The sequence below is a fragment of the Dromaius novaehollandiae genome, chromosome 12 (assembly GCF_036370855.1).
Source record: "Dromaius novaehollandiae isolate bDroNov1 chromosome 12, bDroNov1.hap1, whole genome shotgun sequence".
NCBI lineage: Eukaryota > Metazoa > Chordata > Aves > Casuariiformes > Dromaiidae > Dromaius > Dromaius novaehollandiae.
In genome coordinates this window covers 840,369-855,814 of record NC_088109.1, presented here as the reverse complement: position 1 = coordinate 855,814, position 15,446 = coordinate 840,369, and the positions used below count along the sequence as shown (strand labels likewise).

The following is a 15,446-nucleotide window of genomic DNA, read 5'->3' as shown; positions in this document are numbered from 1 at the left end:
ATTGAACAGATGCCTAAATCAAGATGAAGTAGTTGAGAGTGAGTTATGAGTTACATATGAGTTACAAGATGGGTCAACCAAGTGACAACTCCTCAACATTTTCACCAAAAAGAACACCAGGAAGAAAGAAGTCCACTGTAACGAGTGGACAAGGCTACCAGTAAGTAGAACATCATGAAGAGAAAACAGCAAAAAGTTCTAGCAGTGACTTCAAGAATCAGAAAGATAGTTTGCAACTGCATATTGACAAGAAAGGCAGACAACTTCCAGGCAGATATGAACTACATTTCGTGAAAATTCCCATTTTATCATGCAATACCTGATGGAGAAGGTGCTATTTTTTATAAGTCTGACCCCATTTCTTACTCATTTGTGCTAAGCAAATGTTATGCAGGCTACAGAGTGTGTAGTGCTGGGACAAATCCTGAACTAGCCGAGTTCAGGCTCATATTTTGGGGAATCTTGTAAATAAAAATTTAGAAAAGGACCAAGTTTCAGAGAGTTACTGACACTAACCTTGTTCAGAAACAAAGCATGCTTACAATTCTGAAATCACTCTGTCAAGTGCGAAGCATGCAGAAAAGCAGCTTTCCAGAAGAAGTCAGGGCCTTTGACAAGCAGCAAATGATGATAGTGGTGGGGGAAATCTGACAGCAAACTCTCACACCTCACAGTCATCTTCTGCGCATGCATTCTGCAAGTAATGAATGACCTGAACTCCTACTTTCCCAAGGCCTCATTCTGCAGTTACACAGATGCTCACCATTCCTTTCTCTTGGCAGCAGATAGCTCTACTTCCCATTTGGTTTATGCCATTAAAAGTCTAATTACAGAAGAGCTTTCTCCTAAGCTTTTAATATTACAGTGATGCACATCAAAGAAAAATCTCCAAATATGATCTCCATGGTCTTGGCTAAACAATAGTTTCTCCAGCTGAGAAACAGAATATTGAAGGAAAACATGTGTCAAAAGGGATTAAAATTTGGAGTAAATTCAACTCAGCCCTGCGCACGTTGCTCCAAACCACTCTTCAACATAGAGCATTCACAGCTCCTGCTGACATTCGATGCAGCAAGATGGGCTCCATCCTTCAGAACTTCAAAACCTAAATGCGTTTAGGAAATATAGCACCTATCAACGTTACAGATTTGCTTAGCTCCACAACAGAGCAGAACAAGCTTCTAGGGTGAAACTCTTGGTTAGCATTCTTAGCCATCCTGTTGACACTGTTCCCAATTCACTTCCTACAACACCTTTTGCTTCCAGGAAGTGTCAGTTAGTTCCTACAGACAAGAACCTCCCTTACTATAGAATACTTCATACCCCGAGCACCTCATCAGTGCTCAGAATTTATAAGACACTTTTTCTGGGCTGGAAATTCTATACCTTCCCTTTTGCTACTTTTCTCTCCCATTTCCTCTCTGACCAACTCCGTTTGGTTCAATTACCCACGATAATAGGGACTATTTATACATATAAAATCTGTGGATTAGTTTGTAATAAACTTACTAAACTGCGGTCTTAAATATATAATATTGAGGTAACATAACATGTATATGGACACACACACGCATGCCTATGGGAAGACAAGCCATGTCGCAACCCATCAACAATATCTGAACCCTTCACTTCAGGTTAGGGAGCCTTTTACCAGCTTTTCACCACAGTTAAATTGCTGGCAATGTTTCATTACAGGAAGGCATCTTGTATTTCCAGGACAAAAGAATAAAACAATGTTTTCAATGATCAACTCAGAGCATGCTCTTAAGTTGCAGAGTACGCTTTCACATGAGGTTTATTTGATCAGATAACTGGCAAATGAAAGAACATGGTGAAATGAGCAGCTAAACTTTCTGATTTTTAAAAAACAGCTCTATCTGAAAATAATTTCCTGCTGTCCTGGAGGGGATCCATACTGTTCCCAAATTTTACAAGACTCATACTGGTATTAATAATAAATCTTTGCCACGTGCTTTGCTGGATTTCAACTTTATAGAAAGCTTGAATTTAGACAATGCATTCACAAAATTAAATGAACTATATATAAAGCTACAGTTCAGAAAAGCAAGCCTTGAAAAATTAAGGATTCTTGAAAGAAGATGAGAAATAACTGGAGACTACTCAGACATCAAATAAATTACGAACTACAAAGTATTCAGTATTTACATATTTATATGAAGGTATGCTAAATAGGAAAGGAAACCAAATGAACTTCAGAACCAATTATGACTAAAGTGAAAAGATAAGCATAGACAGTTACAAATGGATTAGTGTGGAACACTACCAATGATTCAAGAAATAAGTTAAATTTAACCTACTCACCAAGAATAGATTCAGTAACAAAAATACGTAAAGAATATCAAACTATACTTTAAGTCCCTTTAAAATAGGTAAAAGCTTTGTGAAATAACTCTTGAAAGGTAGAAGAAAATCGTTAACCTATACAAATGAATGATCTAGTCTAGAATGTCACCTAGTCCACTGATACTTGATAGGGAGTGAAGATAGGCAACAGAGGGAGCACCAAAAAGCAGGAGAAAAATTCCCTGGACCATCAACATTTATTAAATGCAAATATGTAGACTCAACTGTCTCAGGAAAAGTCTGAACTGCAGGCTACTGGAAGATAGCAGTGTACCACAGCACATGTATTGTTATTTATACAATCTTCCTATAAGGAATCTCTTTTTACTCCTCCTACATGCATCTGCTACTGCCCACACTAAGAGGCAGGATACTGGACACATCTGGTCCAAATCCAGTGCAGCTATCCTCACACTTCTGGCAGTATGAGTATGATTTATACATATTTTGGGGGTTATCAACTGCTGCACAACATTATTAAAGACATAAAAGGCCATGGAAGCCATTATTAAACCTAACAGGAAAATACTTGCTGTTTGTTGGCACCTTTTGCATAAGCCTATGGAAGAGCAAGTGCTCAACTTCTTTCTCCTTCCATTTCAACCACAGAAGGAAGCTTAAGTTCGATCATCTTTCTCCTCACTTGCCTTACACAACACAGCTGAGTTGGGTGTAGGATGGCATAACGTTAGTCCAACAGAGATTGTTCTGATTCAAACACAAAGTATACTATTTTCCTCTAAGGCACCTTTTCCCTGGCCATACAAAGAGGCCCTTATCATTTGATCAGCAGTTTGCATGCTGATCAGCACACACCAATGTCAATCCTGAAGAGCAGTGGACATCTAGCTGGCCAGCCGCTTCTTCCTCTATCTTTCCAAATAGTTTTTGAACAAATGGATATTATACATTTAACCTACAAGACTAAACAAGGGAAACAAATAGCCAGAGAACAGAACTTTCTAAACCAATGCACCCACCTGAGTAAGGAAAACCAATTACGTAGAACATACATGCTTAGTTTCTTTAACTAACAGAGACAAGGGAAAAGGGAATAGCCAGAATAACGTACAAAGGAACAGATAATCCTATCGGTATGACTTGTTACTATTTTCTCCACCACCGTCATCAGCAGGTACCCATCAAGCCAAACAATGTCGTGAGTTCTACATTATAATAAACAATCCTATTGAATAAGAAAATATTAACTTGCACACTGATAACCACTTTCACTTAAATATCACTAGAGATACATACGTTTACATATCAGATTAGCTACTGAAAACAAAAGACAACTGATGTCTGGGAAAGGTACAGGGCTCCTTTTTAGCTTTGCTTCATGCGGAAACAAAAATCTTAGCACTCCAGCTTGGGACCGACTTCGCACTGTGGTCTATGCATGGCTGCCTCACTGCAGCTGTCAAGCAACACTTGATTTTTTAAATTTTTATGTATGTGTGTATGTATGTGATGAGTATTTATGCACTTTTCACATTGCACTCTTACAGAAAGTTCACTGCAATCCCATGGACATTCTCATGACCCATTTACTAAGCATTATATCTCAAACGTAGAGTATCATCTTAAGGTAGGTTCCACAGGCAATCCAATTCTGAACCAGTCCTCACATTTTATGCTAGTGAGATCTTTATCTCAATGAGTTCTCCTGCAGCGAGGTCCATATGCTAATTTTATTGTACAGAAAAACATGTTCTTTATCAGTATTGAGTCTGATGACTTCAGTTTCACTGTTCTTTACTTTCTTTCTGTAATACGAGAGTGGATACAGAGGGTTTCCCTCATCACTGCATACAACTTACTTTCTACATTCATTATATACACATAAAATATTTCATCAAGCCCCCATCTTATCTCTTATTCTTTAACTTAGAGAAGAAAGGAGCAAGAGCTGTGTCAATATCTACAGGTTTCTGATTGTCTTTTGGGGGGTGGAGGAAGAAGTCAAGCTATTTCTATATCCTCTTTAAGGAGGAATTATCAGCACTCAGAGTACTCACTTCTAGCAGCTTTGGCAATGCATTCCAACACCCTTTTTGTTCTACAGTAGTAAGAGATGAGTTCTTATTTGACTGTGCAGTCCACAGAGGCAGGTTTTTAAGCAGGCCAGCTTAACATAAATAGCACTTTGCTTGTCTCCTAAGTACTGTACAAACATAAGCTATTTAATCCTTACACTGCCTATTTGAAACGGGCTTTAAAATCAAAGAAGGTTGCTAAGACAATAAACTGGCAGCAGAAGAAACCAAAGAATATTTACATTCAAGGTTTTATTTCCTTCTTCAAAATACCCAGAAGAAAGAAGCCCACAATAACCAGAGACAACTGGGCTTTCATAGAGAACAAATTGTCACTAAAATGAAGTGAGCAAGTTGGACAGAATAGTGAAACCCATTCAGATATGCTTACTTTGCCAGAAGAGACTGTCTAGGCCACGTTCCATCTTCATTCTTCACTTCTATTAGAACAATCTGAAAAAGAGTTCATGAAATAAAAAACAGATAACTGCAATTCTACTATATATGCGCTGCAAAAATCATTAACAATCCCTTCCTCAATGTTTGCTCAAAATACACAAAAGGGAATTAAATAGATTTCATGTTAGAGAATACAGTACATGAGAATCTAAAAACCCATAGTTTTTTAGATAAAGCATTACCCAAAAAAACAAACATTGTAAACTGCAGAGCATATTAGTATATACTGCCATCATTTATTGTGATCATAAAAAAAAACAACCACAACAACAACAACAAAAAGCCCCTTACCTGACCCTGATAGAGCCCTGCATCTTGCACAGTACTATCCAGCTTGCTGAGCTGCTCGTAAGCGTTACTCATATACCTGTTCCATAACCTAGTTTCCTTTTCAGTTGGGATATTAAATAATTTTCTCATTTCTTTCTCAATGGTAGCTGTTTGAGGGGAGAGGGTGAAACAAAAGAAAACAGAGCTCCTGAAACACAAGTGCTTTTGAAAAAAAAAAAGTGACAAGCCAGACTTTTAGCAAGGAGGTACATCCTTGATGCATCAGTATCTTATGAGTAGAAAATGTATCATGGAAGCTACAATTGCTCATCTAGATTCTTGATCATTTAGTCTGAAACTAAATAGAAGTAAAAATTTCTATTATCAGTCATAAACGTGTGCGTCAAACGCTTAATCCAATAATGGGTCATGTTGAGAAGTTTCTGCCTAAAGGCCAGCTTCTACGAAACAAGTTATTATTTGAAAATACAGGTTCAAGCAGGAAGTGTTTTCAGTTATATACCAACAAAATGAAAGAAGCATCTTTATGGACAGCATCAAAGTTGACATTCAGCATTTTTACATGGGAAAATACAAGGAATGACACAGAGAAAGACACCAAATTTCAGGAAGAGTAGCTGGGCAGGAAGAGCTGTTAATAAAATGGCTAAAATATTCATTCACATACAAGGAAGAAGGAGCCAGAGGAGAACCAGAGCTAGAACTGCTTTACACAGGAATAACATGGATGTTTCTCAAGGACAAGTTAGTTAGTAACAAGCTCCTTAATGCTCTTAACCTTGACTCACTGCATTGCATATGTAGAATCACTGTGGCTGGAAGGAACCTCAGGAAGCCTGTAGTCCAACCCGCTCAAAGTAGGGTCAACACCGAATTTGGACCAGGCTGGCTGGGGCTTTATCCAGCTGGGTCTTTAAAATCTCCAAGGATGGAGATTTCCCCGCTCCTCTAGGCCCTGTTCCCTCAGGGAAATTTTTTTTTCCATCATATTCAGTTGGAACCTCTCCTGTTTCAATTTATGAGTATTGTCCCCCGTTTTCTTGCTTTGTACCTCAGTAAAGATCCTGACCCCATGTTCTCAGTAACAGCCTCATGGGTACCAGGGGACTACTAAGACGTCCCCGCAAAGCCTTCCCTTCTACAGGCTAAGAAAGCCCAGTTCCCTCTGCCGCTCCCAATACATCATATGCTCCACTCCCCAACCATTTTGGTGACCTCCACTAGACTTGCTCCAGTTCATAACCTCTTTCTTGGAAGGGCCAAAATATCTTGGGGGAATACAAGAACACAGCTCTCAATATCAAGAGACACTCACCAATAGTATCTGCTTTGCTGAAGTGGCAGCTCACCACATTATCAGGATCTCTGTTCTCACAAAGTTTCAACTCAAGAAGATAAACTTCGACCTTACAATGCTTCACAAACAGACCATATTCCACTACCTGTAAACAGAAGGCAGATGCAATAAGGCAAATAACAGAAACAAAGTTAAAATCCTTTACTGAATAGTCCTGAATAAAATACACTTGCTTAAATGTCTTATGTCTTTAGGATTTGACGTGCCAGACTCTTAAAGTGAACACTGACTTGCTTCGAAGTCCAGATCAAAGTCACAGCTTCTCTGCCATTTTATTTGTTAAGTTTATTATTTTTTATTACAAAAATCCCATTGTTTTCCTTCCCCACTAGAAAGCTCCAAAGGTCTATCATCATAGCTAAACTGGTAATGTCAGCTAATTACAGGTGAAAAAAAAGTAATCACACAATCAGCGAATTCTAAAATATTTACCTTTTACATCTAGCCTTTGGCTAAGGTTTACATAAAAAAGAAACAAGCCTGGAGTGTTGGAACAAAATCCCTTCTATTAGAAGACAGCCCATGCAACAAAGAATGAATTATTTTCTTGCATAGCATACAGAAGGGGTCTCACTCTTCTCTCTCTGCAAAAGCAAACCAATATGGCAGAATTTCCTTTGATAAGCCTGCTTTATTTTGAAGCCATTTTAAAAATCACTTTCACATTTGAGAGGATACTCCAATGGATACACCTGCACATCCCACTAGCTGTCAGATTTTTTTTTTCTTAAGCAAAAGTATCTTCTAAAGCTAGATACCATTCTTCAGCTACAGACCACAAACCACATTATGCCACTACGTTTTAGAGGCCAGTTACATGATGACTGTGGTGCAACAGGACAAAAAGAACTTAGCTGCAGAACACACAACATCTACTGTGACATCTCACTACGATGGTGGCAGTTACAACTGATGTCAGAACTCCCCTATGCTCAAACACCAACTATTTCTCTTTATCCTGAGTCAAGTTTTCAGCTACAGATGCACAGTACTAAGCTATTCTATTTTTAAAATTGTTGCACTTGTTTCATTTTCTGGCTCTATTGCTGAGATTCCAGCTTGATAATGATTTAAAATTACATGTTTAGATATAGGTGAATTATTTTTAAATCTGCAATTTCATTAATCTAAATACTATGATCACTCCTCCTCGCCTATTTTTGAGGCAAACCACAGAACAAGCCCAAAGCCTTCTGCAACACTGAAGCAACATCAAGTTCTTTTCTTAAAATGAAAGCCAGAGTGTAGGCTATTTAAGATTGTACTGGCAAAGCGCATTGCTTCCCAGGTGCTGAAGTGTATTAGCTTCTTATCGATTTGGAAACAGATGCTTTAAAACTTAGCCTATAAAACAAACCTCAATTATTTGCAGTTATAAAGCCAGTGAAATTCAGATCAAGGGAAGAAAAAAAAGGTTGCTGTGCGGGCTCATAGATATCAGTGGGTAAAGCTAAAGACATATATACCAGAAGTGGAAGCTGGGCTGAACAGTCTCACCGATTGCTGGCACTGTGCAAGTAGATAGAGGAAGTCTCACTTGAAAAAATACAAATAAGAAGTGGACTGTCAGTACAATCCCATCATACAAAAGCTATTAGGAACAGCCACATATTTTAACAAGCAGGTACAAATTTTAAAAGCAACAGTTCTTTTGCATGCCACCAGACCTGCTACAAACTCCATTTAAAAACTTGTGTCATGTTACAGAAAATAAACTTCACTCAGTGTTAGAAAGAATGGAAAAAATAGAACTAGGACTCACTATGAGAGTCTGGGGAGACACTCCTTCCCTTCTGAGCTTTTATAAGCTTGTGTTAGATACATAAGGTAGTGCTTTAAAGGCAAATAAATAAATAAATTTGGAAAGATCTTCAGTATTTTATTGTTTCAACAGGAACAGAAAGAAAAAAATCCCTGTTTAAACAACTTCTGGGCAGGCAAATTAGGCCTTAAAAAAAAAGGAAAAAAAAAAAAGAATAGAATCAAAGGAACTAATTCACAAGTTTTCAATTTCTTTTTCAGAAGCAATTTAGAAAACAGGGCTTTCCTTTCTCTGTGATTTTAGTGTTAAGAACAAATAGATGAGAACTGTAGTCAGAAATGGAAGAACTACTTCCTGGAAGAAATTCCTGATCAAATCAGTGTTTCTGTTAGGGATTCTTATTTCCATTTATCTGTCCTAATAGCCTGCAGATGTCTTCTAAAAGCATCTGAACAGCTAACCTGCTCTCTGTACAAAGTTTACTGAAGTGAAACTCAAGTCACCCTATTGCGTAGCAAGTTGGGTACGCTGGTATAGACATTCAAGCTTACTGTTCTCTATTTTGCACATTAGTACACTTTCTATTACGACCTGACAGAAGATTGTCCTGAGAGCACAATACAAAATATCACTAGTACACCTGTACTACAGACAAATCTAATCCCCCTGTACTTGTCTCTGATCATCAGGAGCCCAGGGATGAACGAAATCCTGAAAAAGCCTGAAAAAGAATTTCTTTCCAAATCCTGCTTCTACGGATATTCTGATGCATGAACTACAATTGATCTAGTTTTAGGAAAGGATTAAACTTACAATCCTTTAATGGTCTAAATACGTCACTTTAAATGCCATCTGGAGAATCCTGCTAGAAGAGACTGACCATTTCATATTCAGATACAGGACTGTGGCTTGAAATTGTTACTCATCTCCAAGCCTATTCTTTGATTTTTTTTGGTCACTTCTCCACTGCAAAGGCTGTCACCATTGTAAGTTTTCTGCTCTGCGTTCCACAGACTTTTTACCTTACGGTTTTTACAGAGATTTTAATACTCCACAAACCTATTATTACACTCTATTTCAAGAATTTTTATGTCAAAATCCACTTCTGTTACCAGGTTAACATCAAACACTGAAACTCTCCTGGCAATTCAAAACTTACAAAATTTATTCTTCACTGGACCATGATAACTCAGCATCACCTGACTGTAAAACCAACACTAGCTGTAAACTCTCCTGCCCAGCAATTAGGGCGTTGAATACTTGAATCTGATACCCCAAGAAAAGGAGGTTCATGCAGTCAAGTCCATGACCCATTTATTTCCCAGTAACTTTCAGATCTGTTGTCCAACTTTTTAATTTTTTAAGAAGGAGACTATGTAAAGATAGGTCAGGTTTTGTGAAAATGGGTTGCCAGTTCATGAAATAAAGCTTTCTAGTGTCCTTACTTGGAGAGTCAGTGCCCAGTAGTAGTTCTAGCGTTTCTCTCAGATAATTCCATGAGGAATAGAAAGTCTACACTGATTTTATCAATACCACAATCATCACCTTCATAAGCTGCAACTCATTTCCACCTGTCTTCCCCTGGTTCTGGTTAGTACACATGGGAGTTGTATCAATATTCAAAAGAGTGAACACGGGATGAAGAGAGAAACTTCGATCATTCAAGCTGTCTGAACATGTCAGCATTTCTTACTAGGTACAATTTCTAGTCCACACTAAATGACAACATTTCAGCATCACTCATCAGCATGGGTGCGTTTGTAAGAGAGGAATTTTATTTCCTCCTACCATTCTGGTGCCATGCTTTCCTGGGTTTTGCATACACTGAAGTGGCACTTCCTGTAAGATTATGCAACTTAAACTTAAGCAGTATTAATTCTGTACATTATTTTAACACAGACTAATCGCTACACCACGAAGACAATGTACCCCATAGACTGGCATTGCTCAATTAAATCAGCATAAAAATCAATGACTAAAATAAAAACAAAAAACATTTTACCAGTAAAGCAAATGCTTGACTGGGGATTTCAAAAAAAGTGACTTGTGAATTTTACCTTTCAGAACAGATTCAGGATTCATTCAGGACTGCATTTGCAGAACAAAAATAGGAACATCTTACAGACTTTGAGATTAAAACGAAAAATGTGCCTCACCTCTTCTCTTCAGATTTTAGGATCACAGAATATTTGGAAGAGAAAACAAAGAACAAAAAAACACCAGAGGAAATCTATAAGCCATCTAAGATTAAAAGGCAACTTACTCCAACACTGCCTCCTGTCCAGGAAGACTGATCTGTTTGACATAACAACTTGAATTTTTCAATAAAGTTCAAGTTGTTCCACACAACAAGAAAGAACTGCACTGGTTCAAACAACTATTAGTGTAAAGTGGTACCCAGAACAAGGTTCATAACTCTCACCCCATATAACCCATCAAATGAAAACTGATTAAAATTTAGGCATTTTTAACTGTAATACTAGAAAGTCATCTTCTTTCAGACACAGCAAAAGCATCTCATGCTATTATCTCCAGAGAGGTGCTGAGCATCCTATCCTAACTCATAACTAGCACAATAAACACCATCTAAATTTTGCAGAGGTAAAATAATAAAAGCAGAAGAGAATTTGGTTCATCCATACTTACTTTTCTTACAATAGGCTCCTGTCCATCTATGCAACCATACCAGGTTACTAATTTATTCCAGGCTTCAGTGGGAACCAATACATAATCTAGTTCATCAATGAGGTGTTCTTTTAAACTCTGAGTTTCTGGATCTAAAAGGAAGAAAAAAGAGAGCATGACCTGAAACAGAATTCTTTCTTCTCAAGAACTACAGACATTTAAGACACTCAATGCATAGATCTTATGTCTATAAACTGTAACAGAGATAAATTAAGTTGCTTTAAATCTGTAGAAAACTGACAGATAATCACACTTCTAATATTTATTAGGGGATCATGACAGATGTTTGCAGAAGGGCCCATATGAAGAGGAGCACTTGTGGTCATGCCTCTGGAAAGACTCTGAAGTCTCCTTCACACAGCAAGTTCTGAATGATATGATGTCTAAATGGAGCAGGATAAGTTTTTCTTCCTGACTCTTGAGACACACTCTACACCACTTTTAGAAAAACAAAGCACATGGGATCAGCATCTTCCAACTTCTGTGGCTGGGAGGCCCTGCATTAGACCTAGGTTCTGGGCAGACATCCCTTTACCTATGCTACAGAAAAGCTGTACTGCACTCTATTAATAATTTGTCAGTATAAGTACCAACAAGGGTATGGAATCCCTTGAACTGTACAGAAAAAGTACTAAAGACAGGCAAGCAACTATACAGAGTTATATACTATCACAGAAGCCTGGAGGAAGCCAGACACTTCACAACTCCACGCACCAGGTATCTTTCTGCTTTTTGAAACAACTCCCTTTTAACTACCAAAACTAAGTTATTTCACATGTAGGTTTTTATTCACATATATTGCTAAAATCTACACAGGAACAGTCATCTGACCATTACTACAAAGACATCCCAATAAAATAACTAAATGAGTTGAGACAATGAAAAAGAGCTGAGACACGAATAACAACGCACTCCCATCATTCTAAGGGATACCAACAGTCCCCAAGGGCAAGCAGAAACCTCAGCCATCTCCTTGCTCGCAACCTTTAGGAGGGTCGTTTGCATCCTCCCCAAACACACAGCTTGAGAAGTGAGAGCAGCACGACGAAAAACTCGGATTCTAACAACGCGGGAAAGTTACTTACACGAGTCTGAACCGCGAGGTAAGGGAAACCTGGGTACCACGAGCCGCTTGCGTCCGCCGCGACCCGCGGCACCCCCTCTGCCCCCGCTGGCCCCGCAGCCGGCTCTGCTCCTCCGCAAGGGCCCAGCGCCGCCGGGCGGAACTCACCACTGAAGAGCCCCGAGTTGTCGACGGGCCCGGGGAAGAGGCTGGGCTCGCCCACGCCGAACATGTCCCAGCAGTCGAAGCCCACGTACTTCTTCCACTGCTTGAACCACCGGCTGTCCACCAGGTACCTGCAACACACGGCACGCGGCGGCGCGGCCCCTCAGCAACGGCCCGGCCGCTCCCACAGGCCCCGCCGCCCGGGGGAAAAGGGAGGGGAGGGGAACGGGGGGGGGGGGGCCGGGCCGGCCGCGCTCACCAGGACTCCCCTGGCCTCAGGGCCAGGGCCAGCAGCGGCCCCAGCTCGGCACGCTGCACTGCCGGAGCCGGAGGCGCGCCGCCGCCGCCACCGCCCTCAGCCACGGCCGCCATGTTGGTGCGCAAGCCCCGTCGCGGGCAGACGTCCGCCCGCGCGCGCGCGCATGCGCAGCGGGAGGAGCGCGGGGCCGCGGAGAGGAGCTGCGCGCGCTCGCGCTGCCCGGCGCGCCTCCGCCGGGGGGGGGGGCGGGGCGGGGCGGGGCTGCCCGTGCGGGCGGCAGGGCGGGGAGAGGGAGGGGGCAGGGCGCCATCTTCCTGGCAGCGCCTGCGGGCCGCGGCGTCCCGGACACCAGCTCGGGAGCTGTGACAATGGCCGCCCCGCAGCGTCGCCGTGGCGCTTGTAAACAGCAGCAGCAGATGGGCGCTTGTAGGGTCTGGTTGTTGGTGCTGAGTTGTCTTTTGTGGGATGGGTGAATACCCCCTCCCGTGGCCGCCAGAACTGTTGTCCAGGCCTTTACCCGTTGTGCTGTGGGGCTGGCAGCTGCCTCGGGGGGGGCATCTCGCCTTGCTGACCTGACTTCTTGCATCTCTTTGATGGCTGAAGGAAGAGGCCACCAGAAGAGGATCCTGGGAGTGTCTGGGGACCTCAGAGCAGTGCTAAAATCCTTTGGGGCACAGGAGACCTCAGCCATGCAGACAGCGGGTCTCATCCCCATGATGGTTTGAGGCACGGGAGGGTGCACCCAGGGTGAACCTGTCTCCAGACAGAAGGAGGCTAGCGTACTTTGTGTGGGCAGTATGGTTTAAGTATTATTTGCTGGCAGGGCAGAACTTGTAATGTAATAACGTGAGCCTTTTCACCATGCAGTTTGGTGCCTGATGTGGTTAGAGGGTTTTCAGACATCTGGAAGGATGTGAAGTTAATAGGATGGTTATGGGAGAGCAGAATTATCTGCCTAATCTAGCTTGAAGCAAGACAAATCCTTCTAATATTAGCTTGGAGGGGTAAGTTGAAGTTTCTCTTCTAGAGACTGACATCATCAGCCTTTTGATACAGTTTTTTGCCTGTTATCCTCGATTTTCTTACATAGGTTTCTTTACGGATGCCTCTTCTCATGGCTCTGGCTAGAGAAGGACATTTCGAGTCGCTAAGGAAAGAGAAGAGAGAACAGGTCCTAGTGACTAGCTGAGGAGCTCTCGGGAATTCTGAAAGTGCTGCCTGGAAAGATAACCCTTTGGGAAGAGATTTAGGCATTTTTCTCTAGAGTAGTATGTCCTGATGGAAAAGAATGAGCAAACTGAGCGGAGATCAAGGATGTGGCTCTTGCCCAGACAGAAATAGCACTGAATGTCCTTCAGCAGCATGAATTCTGGGTTTGTCTTCCTTGTATCATGGGTCTAAAAAAAAAAAAAAAAAGAAAACAAAACAAAACATGAGTGTAGCCCCTCATTGAGTTTAAGCCAAGTTGAGCTTCTCTCCCATCAGAAACTGTAATCATTGAATTTTGCTCCACTGATAAGTTGATACATTGCAGTTCCACGGCATGCTGATACAAATCATCCATATTGTGTCTGCTTGTGCAGACCAGAGGAAAGGCTATGGGGCACCCAGTGCATTCTTCTTCCTAAGCTCAGACAAGCTGTCTCAAATGGAGACTTTGCATTTTTTTTTTTTTAATCTTGCTTCCGGTGCTGGCTTGGCAAAACCTCAGGGGCTCATCTGTTCTCTTCAGCTGTGATTTGCTGCAGAAGGGAAACCTGAGTTTTGCTTTAGAAAATATTATGTAAATTAATTTGTCAGTGTTCATTATTGAAGAAGAATGGTATTCTTACTCTAGCTAAGTAACCTCTGGAATTGGAGTCTGGAAGGTCACAAGTGGTCCTTACTGGTTTTGTCGTCTCATTCCTCTGTGCTCATGGGAATTGTCCCATCTTCTTATATTCGTAAAACTAATCCAAGCACCAGGAATTCATGTGTTTTCTCTACTCTCATATCATTAACCAAGTCTGTAAGTAGGATAAGGAATCTTTAGAAATAATTTCTAATTGTGGGAGTGTGCAAGTTTAACTAGCATTTGCAATGTTGCTAAATTTTTGCTTAACAAAGATGGCTTGAATAATCAAGTAAATTGTGATTTTATTGTGTTTTTAATGTTGCTTGATAAACTGAATGAAATATCATCTAGCTGAAGGCCATAGTTAAAGGCTAGGAACAAATACTGAAGGAGAAGTACAGGATGGAGTTCATGTCCTGAAAAGCAACAACTTTGAAAATAATTTGGGAGTTACAGTGGGTAGTCATCAGTGTGTGTCATGCTTAGGCTTTGAGGGGTTACTGGATCTTAAAAATAAATTAAAAGATGGATTTGGAGTAAGGATACAGTATTATCTCTGTATATAGCAGTGGTAGAATCACTGTTACAAAGCTTTGTGGTGTTTATGGAGCCTATGTTTGAGTATTAGGAAAATTGGGAAGGATTCAGATGATGATTCAAGAACTTAAAAACCTGCTTTAAACTGAAGCACCAAAGAAGTCCATTTACCTCATGGATAAGAAAGGAAGGGATGACATGCTCAGACTGTAAATGTATGCTCAGAGAAGCAGTCTCCTGGCAGACCTGCCGTCATGGCGGTTCTGTAGGCTGGGCTTTACCTCCTGCCGGCCAGGCCTAGGAGAATTGCAGCCGTCCTGGAGTAAGTCGCTAGATGCCTTTCATTTTTTTGAACGGCAGGGCAAGTCCACCCAATTAACATCAAAATAGAAGACAATCTTCTCCTTCCAGCAAGAGCTGAGTCCTGTTACTTGCTCCTGTTTTTCTCAGAGTAGGGCCACAGCCCTTTTTGGTCTTCAGGGGACTGATACAGCCTGTTACAAGAAGACTGGGTGTGTTTTTAAAATGAGTCAGCTGTTCTGAGATAATGCTGTCTTGGCTGACCTCACTGGTAAATGTGAATTACCTATTCCTGAATAGAAAGTGTGGTAAACAATTAAAATAGTCACATTCA

At 40.9% G+C, this 15,446-nt stretch overlaps 1 protein-coding gene across 2 annotated transcripts in view; it reads right to left on the bottom strand.

The window, feature by feature from the left end:
* USP4 (ubiquitin specific peptidase 4) overlaps positions 1-12,636 on the bottom strand; it is a 49,426-nt gene extending 36,790 nt beyond the window's left edge. The window contains exons 1-6 of one of the 2 annotated variants that reach the window (XM_064518579.1): positions 12,442-12,636; positions 12,186-12,313; positions 10,916-11,046; positions 6,466-6,592; positions 5,151-5,296; positions 4,792-4,853 (exon numbers count right to left, since the gene is read on the bottom strand). In XM_064518579.1, coding sequence (XP_064374649.1) covers positions 4,792-4,853; positions 5,151-5,296; positions 6,466-6,592; positions 10,916-11,046; positions 12,186-12,313; positions 12,442-12,554 — 707 coding nt within the window. In that variant the 5' untranslated portion in view covers positions 12,555-12,636. The remainder of the gene's footprint in view (positions 1-4,791; positions 4,854-5,150; positions 5,297-6,465; positions 6,593-10,915; positions 11,047-12,185; positions 12,314-12,441) is intronic. The other variant, XM_064518580.1, reaches the window with a different exon arrangement.
* Positions 12,637-15,446: the final 2,810 nt, after the last annotated feature.